Here is a 21277-nt window from a genome sequence, read left to right on the forward strand (position 1 = left end):
TTCCACAGTGGGCTTCACTGAATACGACTACTTTAGTCTTTTTTTCAGTGACCACTTTGTGAACCTGATGGTGGAGCAGACGGACCTGTTCGCCCAACAGTTCATTGCTCAACACCCGGGCTCCTTTTTGGCTAGGGCCGGTGGCTGGACTCCGGTCAGTGCAGCCGAGATGAGGACGTTTTGGGGACTCGTGCTGCACGTGGGCCTAGTAAAAAAACCTAGTTTCAGGCAATACTGGAGTGGGGACGTCCTCTACCAGACCCCACTTTACAGTACGGCCATGACACGTACCCGGTTTGAGGCCATCCGGAAATGCCTGCATTATTCAAATAATGCAGCATGTCTCCCCCAAGGTGATCCTGCCTATGACCGTCTGTACAAAATCAGGCCGGTCATCGATCACTTTGGGGCCAAACCTTTGGAGGCCTATGTACCTGGAAGGGAGGTCGTGGTTGATGAGTCTCTCATTGCGTTCAAGGGGAGACTCCTTTTTCGCCAGTATGTTCCCTCTAAGCTGGCGAGGTATGGCGTGAAGCTGTACAAACTTTGTGAGGGTACCGCAGGGTACACTTACAAGTTTTGTGTGTACGGGGGGCGAGATTCCCGTATTGAACCCCCAGAATGTCCCCCCACTCTGGGTGTTAGCGGGAAACTTGTGTGGGACCTTATGCACCCACTGCTAGATAAGGGTTACCACCTGTACGTGGATAACTTTTATACTAGTATTCCCTTGTTCTAGATCCACGTTCGCTTGTGGGACCGTGCGGAAAAATCAACGAGGCCTCCCGAGTCCCTACCCACCCCTCCAGGAACCTATCCCCAGGGATGAGACCCGTGCCCTTACTAGTGGAAACCTGTTGCTGGTCAGATATAAGGACAAGAGGGATGTCCTCGTACTGTCCACAATTCACGGTAACGACATCACCCCTGTCCCTGTGCGAAGTACCGCGGCAACTGTCTTCAAGCCCGATTGTATGGTCGACTACAACCGTTATATGGGAGGAGTTGATCTCTCTGATCAAGTCCTCAAGCCATATAACGCCATGCGCAAAACCCCCGCATGGTACAAAAAGTTGCGGTCTACTTGGTGCAGGTTGCCTTGTACAACTCTTTTGTGCTGTCCCGAAGCGCTGGCAGCACAGGGACATTCCTCCAATTCTATGAGGCAGTCCTCAAGGACCTGATCTTTTCTGACCAGGAAAGAGCAGGCGGGAGTACCTCGGGAACTGGAAAAATGCAGAGTATGTCACAGGAGGGGGATACGGAAGGACACCACCACTCAGTGTGACACGTACCCCGATCATCCGGGCCTCTGCATTATTGGTTGCTTCAGCGAGTACCACACTTCCATGGAGTACTACATTTTTAATCCCCTTCCCCAATTTTAATTCCATTTAGCCACTGACAATCGGAAAAAAACTGTGGTTCTCAGACAAAATATTTTTTTTAAGACATATTAGGTATCGCCGTGTCCGTAAGAATTTGCTCTAAAAAAATACCCCATGACCTAACCCCTCAGATGAACACTGTCAAAAAAAATAAAATAAAAAGTGCAAAAAAATTAATTTTTTTGTCACCTTACATCACAAAAAGTGTAATGGGAAGCGATCAAAAAGTCATATGCCCCCCAAAATAGTGCCAATAAAACCGTCCTCTCATCCCGCAAAAAATGAGCCCCTACCTAAGATAATCAGCTAAAAACTTTTTTTTAAAAACTGACTCAGACTATGGAGATACTAAAATGTTTTTTTTTGTTTATAAAAGGATAATATAGTGTAAAACCTAAATAAAATAAAAAAGTAGACATATAAGGTATCGCCGCATCCGTAAGAATCTGCTCTATAAAAATACCCCATGACCTAACCCCTCAGATGAACACTGTCAAATTTTTTTTATAAAAACTGTGCCAAAACAGCTATTTTCTGGCAAATTTTCAATTTTAAACCGTTTTTTCCAGTAACAAAGCAAGAATTAACAGCCAAACAAAACTTAATATTTATTACCCTGATTCTGCAGTTTACAGGAACACCCCATATGTGGTCGTAAACTGCTGTATGACCAAACGGCAGGGCGCAGAAAGAAAGGGACGCGTATGGTTTCTGGAAGGCAGATTTTGATGGCCTTTTTTTTTTTTTTTTGACACCATGTCCCATTTGAAGCCCCCTGATGCACCCCTAGAGTAGAAACTCCATAAAAGTGACCCCATCTAAGAAACTAAACCCCTCAAGGTATTCAAAACTGATTTTACAAACTTTATTAACCCTTTAGGTGTTCCTTAACAGTTTATGGCAATTGCAGATGAAATTTCAGAATTTCTATTTTTGGTAACCTTGCCTCACAAAAATGTAATACAGAGCAACCAAAAATCATATGTACCCTAAAAATAGTCCCAACAAAACTGCCACCTTATCCCATAGTTTCCAAAATGGGGTCACTTTTATGGAGTTTCTACTCTAGGGGTGCATCAGGGGGGCTTCAAATGGGACATTTTGTAAATAAAACAGTCCAGCAAAATCTGCCTTCCAAAAACCACACGGCGCACCTTTCCCTCTGCGCCCTACTGTGTGCCCGTACAGTAGTTTACGACCACATATGGGGTGTTTCTGTAAACTACAGAATCAGGGCAATAAATATTGAGTTTTGTTTGGCTGTTAACCCTTGCTTTGTTACTGGAAAAAATGGATTAAAATGGAAAATTTGCCAAAAAAATCGAAATTCTGAAATTTTATCTCCATTTTCCATTAACTCTTGTGGAACACCTAAAGGGTTAACACCGCTTGTAAAATAAGTTTTGAATACCTTGAGGGGTGTAGTTTCTATAATGGGGTCGTTTTTGGGTGGTTTCTATTATAAGCCTCCCAAAGTGCCTTCAGACCTGAACTGGTCCTTAAGTGGGTTTTTGAAAATTTCTGAAAAATTTCAAGATTTGCTTCTAAATTTCTAAGCCTTGTAACATCTCCAAAAAATAAAATGTCCAAACATGAAGTAAACATATGGGGAATGTAAAGTAATAACTATTTTTGTAGGTATTACTATGTATTATAGAATTAGAGAAATTGAAACTTGGAAATTTGCAAATTTTTGGTAAATTTGGTATTTTTTTTTTTATAAATAAAAATGAAATTTTTTTTTTTACTCCATTTTACCAGTGTCATGAAGTACAATATGTGACGAAAAAAACTATCTCAGAATGGCCTGGATAAGTCAAAGCGTTTTAAAGTTATAACCACATAAAGTGACACTGGTCAGATTTGCAAAAAAATGGCCTGGTCCTTAAGGTGAAAATGAGCCCGGTCGTTAAGGAGGGACCCGGCCTCTATCCACCAGTTCCTGTTTCCTGTCCTATGGATAGGACGCTTTCTGTGGAGAGCTACAAAGGCTGCAGGGCCCCGTCGGTGTGTGTAATATCCATAGGGGTTACCTGGTACGGCGTAAGTCTCCACTAGGAGCCGACTAAAGTCTGGATTTCCACCCTTCCTGGTCCTGGCTGAAGCCGAGTGGGGATCCACATGCAGTCCAGTTGTACCGGGAGGTACCGCTGTCAGGCCGGAACCTCCTGGTGGTGTTCAGGAGGTCCGGGGCCTCTTCCTCCCGCTGGCCGCTTCCCTTGTGGCATTACAGAGGCAGGGGGCGGAGCGGGGCTCTTGTTCTTGCGTTTAGGCGCGGACCGGAAGTGACGTACGGCCACTTCCGGTATTTGGAACGCACAGCGTTCCGGAAGTAGAGAGCGGAAGGCCGCAGGCGGATTTCTTCAAGGCACCTTACCTGGGGTATTTAACCCCGTTCAGTGCGCAGGTGGAAGGGTGCCAGCCAGCCTGAGAGGACGTCTACAGACCTCGTCTATGGAAGACCCTCCATCCCTGGACTGTACCATGGAAGAGGAGAGTGGTCAGCGCACTGGTGACCAGGACAACCACGGTACACGATCGGTATTCCTGGTGGGGTAAGGGGGTTAATACCCAGCATTATCCTTACCCCACCAGGAATATCGATCGTGTACCGTGGTTGTCCTGGTCACCAGTTCCTTGCTCTAAGAGGGCCGGAGCGGCACCCAGGAATAATAGTAAGTGCACTCATATCCCTGGGCGCCGCTCTATGCAGCCTGCTACTAAGTTCATATTCTTTGGACCCATGAAAGGTCCTCTTTAATATGTGTCACTAACGCATGTGTCTCCACTCCAGTGTCCACCTGTGATGTGATACGCATATAAATAGAGACGTCACTGTGTACATACATGACGTGTATATCTGTATATATCGTGTGTACTGGGCTCCGGTAGACGGATGGTTTACTTTGATGGTGTTTTCATATGCGTCGCCCTTTGTGACCGACAGCCCGCTACTGACTGCTAACATAACCCCTGGCTATTTCACTACTCCTTCAGGTAATGACTGCAGTCACTGTCCATGGGGGTGATTTATAGGGGTAGGAGAACTTCATATTTGAAGTCAGCTTCCTCATGTACTGCTATTTTGGGGGTGGAGAGTGACGGCACCACAGAATGACCCCCCCCCCCCAATACCAGTTGTGCCCTGTCCTCTTCTTTAAAATCTCCCAAAGAAGACTTCCTCCACGAATTATCCTAATAGAATTTTACTCCAGTTAGATGGATCGTAAGAGGCGTCCCTACACTACCACACACCGCCCCATACAGTGGAACGTCTCCTTGTGGCCCACTGCCCCATACAGTGGAACGTCTCCTTGTGGCTGCCCCCATACAGTATAACGTCTCCTTGTGGCTGCCCCATACAGTATAACGTCTCCTTGTGGCTGCCCCATACAGTATAACGTCTCCTTGTGGCTGCCCCCGTACAGTATAACGTCTCCTTGTGGCTGCCCCCGTACAGTATAACGTCTCCTTGTGGCTGCCCCCGTACAGTGTAACGTCTCCTTGTGGCTGCCCCCGTACAGTGTAACGTCTCCTTGTGGCCGCCCCCGTACAGTGTAACGTCTCCTTGTGGCCGCCCCCGTACAGTGTAACGTCTCCTTGTGGCCGCCCCCGTACAGTGTAACGTCTCCTTGTGGCCGCCCCCGTACAGTGTAACGTCTCCCTGTGGCCGCCCCCGTACAGTGTAACGTCTCCTTGGGGCCGCCCCCGTACAGTGTAACGTCTCCTTGGGGCCGCCCCCGTACAGTGTAACGTCTCCTTGGGGCCGCCCCCGTACAGTGTAACGTCTCCTTGGGGCCGCCCCCGTACAGTGTAACGTCTCCTTGGGGCCGCCCCCGTACAGTGTAACGTCTCCTTGGGGCCGCCCCCGTACAGTGTAACGTCTCCTTGGGGCCGCCCCCGTACAGTGTAACGTCTCCTTGGGGCCGCCCCCGTACAGTGTAACGTCTCCTTGGGGCCGCCCCCGTACAGTGTAACGTCTCCTTGGGGCCGCCCCCGTACAGTGTAACGTCTCCTTGGGGCCGCCCCCGTACAGTGTAACGTCTCCTTGGGGCCGCCCCCGTACAGTGTAACGTCTCCTTGGGGCCGCCCCCGTACAGTGTAACGTCTCCTTGGGGCCGCCCCCGTACAGTGTAACGTCTCCTTGGGGCCGCCCCCGTACAGTGTAACGTCTCCTTGGGGCCGCCCCATGTGTTTTTTTTTTTTCTGCTAAATGGTTATTTATCGCGATATATATATATATATATATATATATATATAGTTATCGCAATAAATTTCTTAATATCGTTATCGTGGGAATATTTTTGATATCGCCCAACCCTAGTCGGAGGAAGGTTGTCTCTCTTTCTTCAGGCTTGGGAGAAGATCTCCGCAAGTCCTTGGATTCTGGGCGTTATAAGAGACGGGTTCTGTCTAGAGTTTGCCTCTCCCCCATCGGAAAGGATGATGGTTACAAGTCTGGACCAAAACTCTATAAAAAAAAAAAAAAAAACAGGCCTTAAAGAGGACCTTTCACTAGAATAAAACATCTAAACTAACTATGCAGACATGTAGAGCGGCGCCCAGGGATCCCCCTGCACTTACTGTTATACCTGGGCGCCGCTCCGTTCTCCCGGTATAGCCTCCGGTAGCTTCATAGTTAGGCTCCACCCAGGGGAACCTGACGGCGTCTCATTCTCCCATGCTGTAGCGCTGGCCAATCGCAGCGCTCAGCTCATAGCCTGAGAGAAAAAAAAACCTCTCGGGCTATGAGCTAAGCGCTGCGATTGGCCAGCGCTACAGCATGGGAGAATGAGACGCCGTCAGGTTCCCCTGGGTGGAGCCTAACTATGAAGCTACCGGAGGCTATAACGGGAGAACGGAGCGGCGCCCAGGTATTACAGTAAGTGCAGGGGGGTCCCTGGGCGCCGCTCTACATGTCTGTATAGTTAGTTTAGATGTTTTATTCTAGTGAAAGGTCCTCTTTAAAACAAGAAAGTCCTTATAGAGGTTCCAGAATCAGAAAGAGGGAGAGGATTTTATTCTTCCCTTTTTCTGGTCCCCAAACCAGATGGGGCTTTCAGGATGATAATAAACCTGAGATACCTAAACCAATTCCTGAAGTACAAAAAGTTCAAGATGGAATCGGTACAATCGGCTGTTTCCGGAATGCGTAATTACAACCCTAGACATAATAGACTCATATTATCACATCCCAATCCATGCAGACTCCCAGAAGTTCCTAAGGGTGGCAGTATCCATGGAGGGGCAGATCCACCACTTTCAATACAAAGCGCTCCCATTCGGAGTATCCCAAGCTCCCAGGCTTTTCACCAAGCTAATGGCAGAAGTGATGGCTCATGTGAGGGAAAAGGGTATCGCTAGGATATCCTATCTGGACGACATACTGGTCGTGGCAGAATCAGAAAGCACTCTGTCCTCCCACCTCTCAGAGATAATCAGGATATTGGAAGAGTTGGGATGGTGGATAAGTTGAGAAAAATCAAACTTAATCCCATCAAAGAGTTGTCCGTTTTTGGGTCTAATTCTAGACTCCGTAAAAAACAATGCTGCTTTCTTTCTCAGAACAAGATCTCCAAAATTCTGAAAGAAGTACAATCTTTAATTTCATCAAAACACAGAACCATCAGACAGGGGATGGCAGTATTAGGCAGGATGACGTCCACAATTCCTGCAGTCAAGTGGGCGTTGTTGCGTTCTCGGAAGCTTCAATGGCAGATTCTGAGAGAGTGGCAGGGGTCTCTATCCCCTTTGGATGCCCCACTTCCTCTTCCATCCCAGGTCATTCAGTCCATGCTGTGGTGGTTAGACCCAGCAAACCTGTCTCAGGGGCTCCCCTGGAATATGCAAGAGCAGATTTCAATCACCACGGATGCAAGTCCGACAGGTTGGGGGGCATACTGTCAGGAAGATGTTGTTCAGGGAAGATGGACTCTTCTAGAAAGAAGAGATTCGCAGAATGTAAGAGAATTAAGGGCAGTACTCCTCGCTCTAATAGCTTTCCTTCCAAAATTAAAGGGGAAAATAGTAAAGGTCTTTTCAGACAACACCACGGTAGTGTCTTATTTGAACAGGCAAGACTGGACAAGGTCAGAGGACCTTATGTCTCTGGCAGAAAAAATCTTTTCCCTAATCATTCCCTCAGTCTCCTTCATAAAAGTTCAGAAAACAAAAAAGCTGATTTTCTAAGCAGAAATTGTCTAGATCAGGGAGAATTGTGTTTAAATCAAACAGTGTTCAAGCAGATAGTCCACCTCTGGGGCAGTCCTCTAGTAGAAATGTTCACAAACAGGCAAAACCTGAAATGTCGTCTTCTTTTTTTTTTTTTTTTTTTTTTTCTTTAAATCGAGAAGATTCTCAAAATAGAGAAGATTCTGGAATAGACGCCTTCTCCCTACCTTGGCCGAACGATCTTCTATACGCCTTTCCACCCATAAGACTAATTCCAAGGGTTCTACAGAAACTGAGGCAACACAGGACAAGACTAATTCTGAGCGCCCCCTTCTGGCCCAGAAGGTAATGGTTCACCTGGCTACGCAAACTATCAATAACAGAACCATGGATTCTGCCAGACAGACAAGACCTGCTGTATCAAGGACCAGTTCACCATCCAGAGGTATCCAACCTACACCTAGCAGCATGGTATCTAAGAGGTCTATACTAGAGAAGAAGGGCCTTTCCAGAGATGTGATTAATACCCTCCTGTCATGTAGGAAAGACATCACTTCGTCTATATACCTAAGAATATGGAAAAACTTCTTAACTTTTTCCACGGTTCCAATAGACCCTGTAGGTCCTCCTCCTATGCTGATAATCCTCAATTTTCTTCAGAGTGGCCTAGACAAAAGACGAAGGGGTTAGTACACTTGAAAAAGTGCATGTTTCAGCTCTTAGTGCGTATTTTGACTTCGCCTTAGCAAACCATCCTTGGGTGAGAAGATTTTTTAAAGCTGTCAGTCGTACCAGACCAATTTCCAGAATGTCTGCTCCTCCGTGGGACCTCAACTTAGTATTGTCCAGTATGATGGAGCCTCCGTTTGAACCTATACAGGATTTGTCGATTTAAATTACTTTCCTTTAAGACCGCCTTTCTGGTGGCCATCACCTCTGCCAGACGTGTAAGTGAAATTTATGCCCTTTCCACCTCTCCTCCCTATACTAAGATCCTGGAGGACAGAGTAATAATCAAGGCGGACCCTTCTTTTCTTCCCAAAGTAGTTTCCTTTTTTCACAGATCTCAGGACATCGTCCTACCTTCATTATGCCAAACTCGGAATAATGAAATAGAAAGGAAGTTACACTGTCTGGATGTCAGGAGATGTCTCCTAAAGTATCTGGAGATGACCGAACCCTGGAGGAGGTCCTCTAGACTTTTTGTACAGTTTGCCGAGAAGAACAAAGGTGATAGTCACATCCAGAACCCTATCTAGATGGATTGTCGCAGCCATTTCTTTGGCCTATTCCTTGGCAGGGGAGCCTTGCCCATTTGGATTCGGGGCACATTTAACCAGGTCCATTTGTATCTCCTGGGCAGAAAGAGCTAAAGCTTCCCTAGAGCAGATCTGTAGGGCCGCTACTTAAAATCCCCTTGTACTTTCTTCCGCCATTACGAGCTAGATCTAGACTCCAAGGATCAGCTATCCTTTGGTAGGAAAGTTTTACAGGCTGTAATCCCTCCCTAGTCTACTTCTATTCTAGTCTTCTCTCAAGGGTGCTGTCATGGGCACAAGGGAAATATAAGATTACACTCACCGGTAATCACTTTTCCATGAGCCCATGACAGCACCCGCTACTTATTCCCTCCCAAAAGAAAAAGGAAAAAAAATGTCATAATTCAAAAAAATATATATTTTTTCCATAATTAAAAAAAAAAAAAAAAGTTTTTGGGATGTTGTATATGTTTTGGGACAGGTTCTCTCAAATAACTGGTGGATAGAGGCTGGGTCCCTCCTTAAGAAGCTCTCCACGGAAGTTCCTGTTTCCTGTCCTGGATGGAGGCAGGCTCTCTCCTCTCAAGGGGGCTGTCATGGGCTCATGGAAAAGTGATTACCGGTGAGTGTAATCTTATATTTCTTGTCCGTGGCTGTGGACAAGAATAGGACATGTTCTATTTCTTTATTTTTTGCTGCCGAACGAAAGTGCAGATGCGGACAGCACACATCTTTTGTGGCACCATTGAAAATGAATGTGTCTGCACCCATTCCAAAAAAACTGCGGAACGGATGTGGACCCATTTTACGGACGTATGCATGAACCCTAATAGTAACGCCCCCGTTACTCCTAGAGGCTCATTTGCATATAGTAAAACATCGTTTTTCTCAGCAATGCGGACACATATGAACATGGGACCAACACAGATGTCTTCAGCTGCCAAGCGCACATGTAACAGGTCAGCCAGTTTCATAGGGACAAAACTGCTGACAGATGCCCTTTTAATAATCCCCAGAGATCAACGTCACCTAGTGGTCACAATATCAAAACCGTCGTCCAGAGATGCCTCTCCACATGTATACTAAGGCTGTGACCAAGGTCTAGTGTTGACCGAAACGTTGGCCAGTAAATTTGTATTCGCTCATCTCTAAATACACAATTTAGAGCTAGTACAGATGATCATTTAGGGGTCTCGCCAAATCAGAGGCATATAGAGGAACGGTAAGATCCAGTTCACTTGTATTCTGACAGCGCCTACACCTCTGTGTGCATGAACCCCCGTAAAGACTGAAGGAAAAGCTCAAACTATGGCCTCAAACCAAGTAAATTCCTGCGGTTGGTTTTGATATTGTGCAAGAAGTTGAACGGCACACCTTCTTTTTGTGCGGTTGGTGCTCAGTGGTAATTTTTGACGTTCATATAGTAGAAGATAGACCACGGCACTCAGTTGCTGGTGTATCAAATATACTTTTTAATAGTTGATCATTATGGCATTCGTCCAGAAGGTGAATTGACTATTTTGACTTGTGCATCCCAACAGATGGTAAATTGCGAGTTGAAAAAATGTTTTTAAACAATTAGCGCTACTCTTTTTGCTGACTTGTGTAGGGTGCTACAGGCTGACCTCGGCGGTGTGTGCCAGTACAGATTCTGTATGCGCTTCAGGAAGGCCTGAACTTCGGAGGCCTCTTTTGCTTGAAAACTATAAAAATCATTAAATAAAATATATTACAAAAATCATTATAATGGTATTTGTAACAGTTAAAAAAAAAAAAATAAATTTGAAGGTTAAGTTAATTTTCTGATGTACTGCACATTCCCTTTAAGAATATCCACCTCCGAGGTCTATGTAGTTTTCATTGATGCTGGTTGTAGTCCATAATCCTCATGGCTCAGCTCCAGTCAGCAGCCTGCACTGGGCCTCTCCCCCCCGGGGGGGTCAGTAGGTTGGGTTCACGTCCCTCACTGATGGAGCTTAGCCAGCTGTTATCTCCGAAGGTCTTGCTGTCGTCTGCAGTTCTCTGCACACGGCGCATTATACTCACTCCCTGCTTATTCAGTGGATGTGTAAACATTGTGACCGACGGAAATTGCTGGTAATGGGAAAAAAAAATAAAAAAATTGCTGTCCGATTTCCCATAGTAGATCCGCAGCAGACTACAGCGCCATACGTGTGGATGGCGGTTTTTTCGAAAGCCCATGCACATGTAGTGGAAATTTTAAGCATAGAAAAACAGGCATGTAAAACACGTGGATTCTGCTGCGGGTGTGCATCAAGATCCACGACGTACATATTCTGCCACGCCCGGGAGGATTTTCAGTGCTGAAAAAAACCTTGTGTGTGTGTGTGTGTGTGTGTGTTTTTTCGTTTTTTTTTATATAGTTTTTGGTGCAGTTTTGGCAGGGTATTCATTCCTGCCCATTTCCATTGGAAATTCTGGACGCCAATTCCGTAGTGAATCCACGTCAAGAATGGACAGGACGCTTGTTTTTTCTTCAGTGCGGTTTCAAAACTGAAAAAAATAAAATGAAATAAACAGGGACGTTCTGCATGTGTTTTTTTTTTTTTTTGTTTGTTTTTTGGCTTGGAATCTGTGCCAAAATGCACGCCCGAAATACCCCATGTGAACCTACCCTTAATATTCATTCTGGTATAGTCACCTACTTGGCACTGAGGAGGGTTGTAAAGCCTATCATAGCTGTGCTGGACATGAAATTGGCTCAAATTGTCGCACACGCCCGGTAATTTATAATCTAGAGATAAAGGAGTCGATCATGGGACAAATGCGGAGTGTCGGTTCTCATAGGTCCACATAGTGACGTGACGTCTCTATACCGGTAATCCTGGGCTCCTGCAAGTGTTGGACGCCATTCTGGAACATATAAAGTGTTACTGAGCTGAGATCCGGTGTGTCTGTATATAATGGGGGCAGCACCACAGCTGTCAGCGGAGGGATAAACCTATAAAATGATGGTGGATGATATATATATATATATATATCAATTTTATTTTTTCACAGATCCATCCGCTGTTGGGATTCCACACTGTATGAGCCTCTCATTTATCAAAACTGTTTAAAGGATAGGTCATCAATATCAGAATGGTGGGGGTCCGACTCCTGACACCCCTGCCGATCCACTTCTAAAAGATGTTGCCTTGTTGGAACGAGCGTCGCGACCTCTTCATCATATAGTCGCTGTGTGTGGTACAGCATCTCAGTCCTATTTACGTGAACGGGACTGGGCTGCACGTGGGCCGTCACTGGCCTAGGAAGAGGTTGCATCGCTCATCCGATTGCTGGGGCTCCTTTCAGCAACTGATCACGGGGGCTGTTGGAAGCCAGACCCCCTTTAAGGAATGAAGGCTAAGCTTTGGTTGCTGTGGGCAGCGTTTCCGGAAAAATGAAAGCTGTGCTCTGATTGGCTGCTATGTGCTAAATATACATCGTGCCTTTTGGAGCATAGCCATGGCACCCACTGCTTATCCCAACCGCTGCTTCCATTCCCATAGTCTATGAGCCGTACTGTACCTCCTTTTGTATCCCCGAATTTCACGTAATTTTCATATGAATCTGTGAAGACAATAGTGTCATCCATCATATCGTGCAATGCTGCTAGGGAGGGATTACTGGGCCTCGCAGAGCACTGTGAGTGCCATGTTGGACTCCATATCAGATGCACATATGCTTTAGGCATGGCTGAGGCTAAATTGCGGCCCGCAACCCGTTGGCTTTCTGTCCGTGCCTCAGCACTGCATGCACTACTTTTTTGCGGTGCGGAGGGATTGCGGACCCTTTCAAGTTGAATAGGTCTGGATCCGTCTGCGGAATCCTCACTGATGTTGCCCATGCATTGGGGACTGCAAATTGTGGTCCCCAGTGCACTGAATGGTCGATCAACGGCCGTGTGTATGAGGCCTTAGGGGGGGATATTCACATGTGGTGGAGTTGACTCAGGCGTTTACGTGACTGAGAATCGCTTCCATGCATGTGGTTGTGTCTGCAGCATGTGCGTGGTTTTTCTGAAAGCTCCGCTCAGATGATTACAATACTTGCAGAAGTGGTTGCAACAAATCTGCAGCATGTGAATCCGCCCTTACCCAACCTCGTGTTACAGGACGCCTCATCCGGACCTCGTTCTAGGTCAGAGCTGCGGTCAGGGACTTGCGTGTCATTTCTAAATAATCTTCGCCCTCCTGTGATAAGTTACCATTATCGTTTTTTCATTAACCTTTGGTGATGGGACATGCGTTCTGGACTACCTAGCATTAACCCTTTCAGTAATGGAAGACCTAGCCTTTCATGTGCAGTCGATGACTGGCGCTAAATGATCGGGATCTCTTCTTTGTGGTGTAATAAGGGGGTCCTGCTTTGTGTAAAATAGACAATTGCATTGTGAAATTTCCCCGGTCTGTTACTTGATATTAATCTGAGTTTCCCTTCTCTTCCAGTGCCCCCGATGTATGCATTGTGAAGCCAAATTCGACTTCATAACCAGGAAGGTAAGCGACGTGTGCGGATGTAGTCGGCTGAGTTCACAACACAAGATACGCCGTATGCCAACACACTTTGTGCTTCCGTTAATTGTTTGCTGTCAGTGGGAGGAAACATCTAAAGCAGGGTTTCTCAACTCCGGTCCTCGGGACCCACCTACCGGTCATGTTTTCAGGATTTCCTTAGGCTACTTTCACACTAGCGTGTGATCCGGCAGGGTCCGGCAAAAACGCTTCCGTTACTGATAATGCAACCATCTGCATCTGTTCTTACAACCGGATCCGTTCATATCTTTAACATAGCCAAGACGGATCCGTCATTAACTCCATTGAAAGTCAATGAAGGACGGATCCGTTTTCTATTGTCGGAGAAAACGGATCCGTCCCCATTGACTTGCATTTGGGGTCATGCCGGGTCCGTCTTGCTCTGCATCCCAGGACGGAAAGCAAAATACAACGTGCTGCGGTCTGCTCTCCGGTCTGGGAACGTAATGCATTTTGGAGTATTCTGTTCTGTTCAGTTTTGTCCCCATTGACCATGAATGGGGACAAAACTGAAGCGTTTTTTTCCGGTATTGAACGCCTATGACGGATCTCAATACTGGAAAACTAAAACGCTAGTGTGAAAGTAGCCTTAGTATTGAGCAGGTGATATAATTAGTGTCCATGCATCAGGACTTACCACAGGTATTCACTCTGTGGGATATTCTCAAATCCTGACCGGTAGGTGGGTCCTGAGGACTGGAGTTGAGAAACCCTGAATCTAAAGGATGAAAACCTGTCCTGGTTGTGTGGAATCGCAGACAAATGTGGTGTGATCCAAAGTAAGGTTCAGTCTTTATTTATGGCTACATCCAATCAAACCTGCTGCAGATAGCAGTAGTAAAAAGGTCCACGACGTGCTTACACATTTCAAACTGCATATACGTGTGGGGGACCTTTTACTACTGTTACCTGCCTCATGTTTTAATGCATTTTGCCATAAACAGACTGAATTTTACTCTGGATGTGCTGGATCAGAGCGGGTTTGTCTAGATTTCACCTGGGAGCCTACAGCAGATCTGTGCACTTGCTTCCCTTCTGACCAGCGTTAGGCCCCTTTAACACGGGCATGTATTCCGTGCAGATGCAATGCATGAGTTGAACGCATTGCACCCGCACTGAATCCCGACCCATTCATTTCTATAGGGCTGTTCACATGAGCGGTGATTTTCACGCATCACTTGTGCATTGCGTGAAAATCGCAGCATGCTCTATATTCTGCGTTTTTCACGCAACGCAGGCCCCATAGAAGTGAATGGGGTTGCATGAAAATCGCAAGCAAGTGCGGATGCGGTGCGATTTTCACGCACGGTTGCTAGGAGACGATCTGGATGAAGACCCAATCATTATTATTTCCCCTTATAACATGGTTATAATGGAAAATAATAGCAATACTGAATGCATAGTAAAATAGCGCTGGAGGGGTTAAAAAATAATAATATATAATTTAACTCACCTTAGTCCACTTGATCGCGCTGCCGGCATCTCCTTCTGTCTCCTTCTTTGCTGATTGTAGGAACAGGACCTGTGGTGACGTCACTCCGGTCATCACATGATTCATCACATGATTTTTTACCATGGTGATGGATCATGTGACGACCGGAGTGACGTCACCACAGGTCCTGTTCCTACAATCAGCAAAGAAGGAGATGCCGGCAGCGCGATCAAGTGGACTAAGGTGAGTTAAATTATTATTTATTTATTTTTTTTAACCCCTCCAGCCCTATTGTACTATGCATTCTGTATTCAGAATGCTATTATTTTTCCCTTATAACTATGTTATAAAGGGAAATAATACAATCTACAGAACACCGATCCCAAACCCGAACTTCTGTGAAGAAGTTCGGGTTTGGGTACCAAACATGCGCGATTTTTCTCACGCGAGTGCAAAACGCATTACAATGTTTTGCACTCGCGCGGGAAAATTGCGCGTGTTCCTGCAACGCACCCGCACATTTTCCCGCAACGCCCGTGTGAAAGAGGCCTTAGAGGGAATGAGCCTGTATCTTCTGTTGTGCAGAATCGCCCTCAGGCCTTGTGCACACAACCGTATTTTTCATCCGTGTGCTGTCCACGTTTCTTTGCGCATAGCACGCTGACTCGTTAGTTTCTATGGGGCCATGGACACATTCGCAAATTCTAGAACTTGTCCTATTCTTGTCCATATTTCAGGGACAATAGACCCATTGATGCAGAATGCATGTACTGAAATAAGGACGCGGCGGTGTGCATGAAGCATTCACGTCTACCCACACTGTTTTTGCCGTCTATGTTGAAGGTGTACGTCATGAGGGTTTCTCTTGACATATATCTTAGATGGATGCCAGTATGTAGGCATACAGTAGTGCATGTCACACCTAGTCTGACATGTTAAAGAGGTTTCATATTGATGACCTATCCTGTGGATAGGTCATCAATATCAGATCGGCGGGGGTCCGTCACCCGACACCCCTGCTGATCAGCTGTACGGGGAGACGGCATGCGCACGTGCCGCCTCCCTTCTTTCTTGCCGTCCGATAGACATGCAGGAAGAGAGAAGGGAGACAGCACTTGCTCGTTGCGTGCGCCGTCTTCCCAAAAAGCTGACCGGCGGGGGTCCTGAGGATAGGTCATCAATATGAAAAAGACCGGCCAACCCCTTTAAAGACGGTATAGCATGGAGTATACAATTTCAGCAGAATGCATTTGTATGGAATTGAGCAGCAGATGTCGCTATTCCGTACAGTTGTACATGGTATAATAATTGCAGCCTGAAGTCCTATAGATACGGGTGGCATAGGGGAATGGAGGCCCATAGATACGGGTGGCATAGGGGAATGGAGGCCCATAGATACGGGTGGCATAGGGGAATGGAGGCCCATAGATACGGGTGGCATAGGGGAATGGAGGCCCATAGATACGGGTGGCATAGGGGAATGGAGGCCCATAGATACGGGTGGCATAGGGGAATGGAGGCCCATAGATACGGGTGGCATAGGGGAATGGAGGCCCATAGATACGGGTGGCATAGGGGAATGGAGGCCCATAGATACGGGTGGCATAGGGGAATGGAGGCCCATAGATACGGGTGGCATAGGGGAATGGAGGCCCATAGATACGGGTGGCATAGGGGAATGGAGGCCCATAGATACGGGTGGCATAGGGGAATGGAGGCCCATAGATACGGGTGGCATAGGGGAATGGAGGCCCATAGATACGGGTGGCATAGGGGAATGGAGGCCCATAGATACGGGTGGCATAGGGGAATGGAGGCCCATAGATACGGGTGGCATAGGGGAATGGAGGCCCATAGATACGGGTGGCATAGGGGAATGGAGGCCCATAGATACGGGTGGCATAGGGGAATGGAGGCCCATAGATACGTCCTCCAAGGCCAGTTTCATGTTAGCGTGTTTGGCCCATGAAATACAAGTGACAGCTGCGTTTCCCGGACCGTCTTGCCCCAACTCGCTGTATCGTAGTGATCTATGATGCTGTAAATTGCTGCCTGACCGTGGGTTCAGTGTACGGTACTCATGCCATGCTGTAAATACACTACAGTATACCCTTGCGCTCACAGAATCGTGATTCACTATGACGCAGTGATTTCGGATCAGACGAGTCGCAGTTAGTCTGGGAAATGTGGCCGTCTCTCAAAGTGTATTCCACGGACCGACCACGCTCGCGTATAACTGGCCTCAGAGATGATATAGTTATTTAATTTTCTTTTTCTTTTTAGCATCACTGCCGAAGATGTGGGAAATGCTTCTGTGATAAATGCTGCAGTAAGAAAGTGCCTCTACCACGTATGTGTTTTGTCGACCCCGTGCGACAGTGCGGAGAATGTTCTGTCATCTCGCAGAAAGAGATGGAGTTCTACGATCGACAGCTGAAGGTGCTGATGGCGGGTGAGCAGTGACCGGATGGTGTTCACCTAGGCCGGGTTCACATCACCGTTTCATTTTCCGTTCTTCTGATCCGTCAGAAGAACAGGAAAAAAAATATAAAAAAACGTATCCTGTGCATCAGTTATGCAGATTTGGCATCAGAAGAACGGAGAATGAAACTGTGATGTGAACCCTGCCTTACTTTACAAATCCTCCTGCATCACAAGGAGGTACGGAGAGAGTACAGGAATAAAAGAAAAGTATTTGATTCATTACTTATTAGTTGCCCTTTAAAGGGAACCTGTCACCAGGATTTTGGGTATAGAGCTGAGGACATGGGTTCCTAGATGGTTGCTAGCACATCCGCAATACCCAGTCCCCATAGCTCTGTGTGCTTTTATTGTGTAAAAAAACCGATTTGATACATATGCAAATTAACCTGAGATGAGTCCTGTCCCTGACTCATCTCATCTGACTCATCTCAGGTTAATTTGCATATGTATCAAATCAGTTTTTTTACACAATAAAAGCACACAGAGCTATGGGGACTGGGTATTGCGGATGTGCTAGTGGCCATCTAGCAACCCACGCCCTCAGCTCTATACACAAAATCCCGGTGACAGGTTCCCTTTAAAGCGAGGGCACCATGGAGTTCTCTGGGACTAAAATATTGATGTCTTATCTGATTGGTGGGGGTACAACAGCCGGCAATCGGCTATTTAAAGAGACCATGGTGCTCCAGTGAGCGATGCAGCCTCTTCCTAGACCACTGACGTCACGGTCATCAGTCACATGGCCTATGTGCAGCTCTGGGTTCAATACCAGAATGTGCTTGGTGAGGAGGCCATAGCACTCGGTTGATTGATGGTGATGCCGGGTGTTGGACCCCCATTAATCCATGACCTGAGGGTGGGTCATCAATATTTTACTCCCAGAAAACCACTCTAATGTAGCTGTGATTGTGCATGAAATCGCAGTAACCCGCATCAAATCTACCGCCATTGCTATACGTAATACATCACCACGAAGCCTCTGCACAAGGATGCTTGGGCGCGCTGCAGGATTACAGCGTCCTTGTTACTTTAGTCATTTACATCCGTAGCCAGATGTTACACTGTAGGGAACGGTGCAAAATCACATACTGCAGTTGGAAACCGCCTGGTTTTCGGGGCATGCGGTATTTTTGGAAGCGTGTTGCTGGTTGCAGTTTTGCTGCCAGTTTCCTCAACGTTCAGTGGGCAAAAGTACAGAATTAAAAGTGCATGTTGAAACCATGGCCCGTGAGCTGGCGAGTAATGTAATACAGTTTTCCATAGGGACAGTTCTAGAGCAAATTGCGAGCACAGTTGTGGCAAAACTGCAAAAAAATGTGCTTGTCCTCTGCGGTAGCATTTTGTAGCCTCTGGTGCTCCCACGGTATGTTCACATGAGGTGTTAGTTTTTATGGGCAGAGACAATGTATCTACCCTATGTCTTCACTCATCTTGTCACATTTTGGAATTGGTTTTGCTGCTTGATATTAAAGGGGTTGTCCCATCACAGACAAGGGGGGCATATCGCTAGGATATGCCCCCATTGTCTTATAGGTGTGGGTCCCACCCCTGCGACCCGCAACTACAACAAGGATGGAGCGGGGAGAGTTGTGGCTGGAGGACACCGGGAAACCCTGGGGTCCGGCCACCACCAAGCGCTGCTACCATACAAGTGAATGGGAGTGTACCATGCATGCGTGGCCCCCCGCTCCCATTAATTTCTATGGGGCCAATGGAAATAGCCGAGCCAGTGCTTGGCTATTTTCGGCGGCCGCATAGAAATGAATGAATGGAGGGCGGCTGCGCAGTGCGCCCTCAACTACTTTCCCCGCTCTGTTATCCGTGTAGGTGCGGGTCTCAGAGGTGGGACCCGCACCTATCAGACAATGGGGGCATATCCTAGCGATATGCCCCCATTGTTTGTGATGGCAAAGCCTCTTTAATGCATTTAATGTGAATAGGATTCTTAAAGGGAATCTGTCACCTATTTTGAGCATATAAAACTGTTAACATAGCAATGTTCAATAAAGTACCTTCATTCCAGCATGGGTCTTCTTTCTTTTATTCAAGTTTTCATTTAGATCAAAAAGCGATTTTTCTGATATGCTAATCAAGCCTCAAGGTGCCCAGAGGGGCGTTATTCCTCTCCTCAAGCAGTGCCATCTTAAGAGCATTATAGGCCCCCGGGCAATACAGTGCACTGGGGCCCTGTCTACACAATCACGCACTAGAATAAAAATGCAAATTATCAATAAGGCGATATTTATTGGTACTTTCAACAAAATCAGTGTTTAATATAGGAATAATATATAGGGGGGGGCACAAAGATACCACAGTCAAAAATGGGGGGGCAAAAACAAAATAAGTATATATAAATAAGATTACAAAATATGAGAGAATTGCGGTATGCAGGGATACATTTATAATAAAACTATTTACTTACAAAAGAAGCTGTTCAATCGTCTGCTGTGCCGTCCTCTGCTTGCTTCCGCGGATTCTTTCCCCTTCTTTCTGTCTCTCGTCAGTGCGCAGGCGCACTGTTATGGTGGATCTGTGGAAGACACACTGTTATGGGGGCATCTGTGGATGACAGTGTTATTATGCCTCTCATTAGCCCCCATATGCTGCCTCTCATCATTAGCCCCCATATGCTGCCTCTCATCATTAGCCCCCATATGCTGCCTCTCATCATTAGCCCCCATATGCCTCATCATTAGCCCCCATATGCCTCATCATTAGCCCCCATATGCCTCACATCATTAGCCCCCATATGCCTCTCATCATTAGCCCCCATATGCCTCTCATCATTAGCCCCCATATGCCTCTCCATTAGCCCCCATATGCCTCATTAGCCCCCATATGCCTCTCATCATTAGCCCCCATATGCCTCTCATCATTAGCCCCCATATGCCTCATCATTAGCCCCCATATGCTGCCTCTCATCATTAGCCCACATATGCCTCTCATCATTAGCCCCCATATGCCTCATCATTAGCCCCCATATGCCTCTCCATTAGCCCCCATATGCCTCTCCATTAGCCCCCATATGCCTCTCCATTAGCCCCCATATGCCTCTCCATTAGCCCCCATATGCCTCTCCATTAGCCCCCATATGCCTCTCCATTAGCCCCCATATGCCTCTCCATTAGCCCCCATATGCCTCTCCATTAGCCCCCATATGCCTCTCCATTAGCCCCCATATGCCTCTCCATTAGCCCCCATATGCCTCTCCATTAGCCCCCATATGCCTCTCCATTAGCCCCCATATGCCTCTCCATTAGCCCCCATATGCCTCTCCATTAGCCCCCATATGCCTCTCCATTAGCCCCCATATGCCTCTCCATTAGCCCCCATATGCCTCTCCATTAGCCCCCATATGCCTCTCCATTAGCCCCCATATGCCTCTCCATTAGCCCCCATATGCCTCTCCATTAGCCCCCATATGCCTCTCCATTAGCCCCCATATGCCTCTCCATTAGCCCCCATATGCCTCTCCATTAGCCCCCATATGCCTCTCCATTAGCCCCCATATGCCTCTCCATTAGCCCCCATATGCCTCTCCATTAGCCCCCATATGCCTCTCCATTAGCCCCCATATGCCTCTCCATTAGCCCCCATATGCCTCTCCATTAGCCCCCATATGCCTCTCCATTAGCCCCCCATATGCCTCTCTCCATTAGCCCCCCATATGCCTCTCTCCATTAGCCCCCCATATGCCTCTCTCCATTAGCCCCCCATATGCCTCTCCATTAGCGCCCCCATATGCCTCTCCATTAGCCCCCATATGCCTCTCCATTAGCCCCCATATGCCTCTCCATTAGCCCCCATATGCCTCATTAGCCCCCATATGCCTCTCCATTAGCCCCCATATGCCTCTCCATTAGCCCCCATATGCCTCTCCATTAGCCCCCATATGCCTCATTAGCCCCCATATGCCTCTCCATTAGCCCCCCATATGCCTCTCCATTAGCCCCCCATATGCCTCTCTCCATTAGCCCCCCATATGCCTCTCTCCATTAGCCCCCC

General features: G+C 47.1%; 1 protein-coding gene and 1 long non-coding RNA gene across 3 annotated transcripts in view; both read left to right on the plus strand.

The window, feature by feature from the left end:
- LOC120981392 overlaps positions 1-21277 on the plus strand; it is a 643721-nt gene that overhangs the window by 91163 nt on the left and 531281 nt on the right. The gene's annotated exons all lie outside the window — the stretch shown is intronic.
- Positions 1-21277, plus strand: part of ZFYVE21 (zinc finger FYVE-type containing 21) — a 47941-nt gene that overhangs the window by 5587 nt on the left and 21077 nt on the right. For both annotated transcript variants that reach the window (XM_040410888.1, XM_040410889.1), the window contains exons 2-3: positions 13270-13320; positions 17072-17240. In XM_040410888.1, the coding sequence (XP_040266822.1) occupies positions 13270-13320; positions 17072-17240 (220 nt within the window). The remainder of the gene's footprint in view (positions 1-13269; positions 13321-17071; positions 17241-21277) is intronic.

This window comes from Bufo bufo, chromosome 11, assembly GCF_905171765.1.
Source record: "Bufo bufo chromosome 11, aBufBuf1.1, whole genome shotgun sequence".
Taxonomy (NCBI): domain Eukaryota; kingdom Metazoa; phylum Chordata; class Amphibia; order Anura; family Bufonidae; genus Bufo; species Bufo bufo.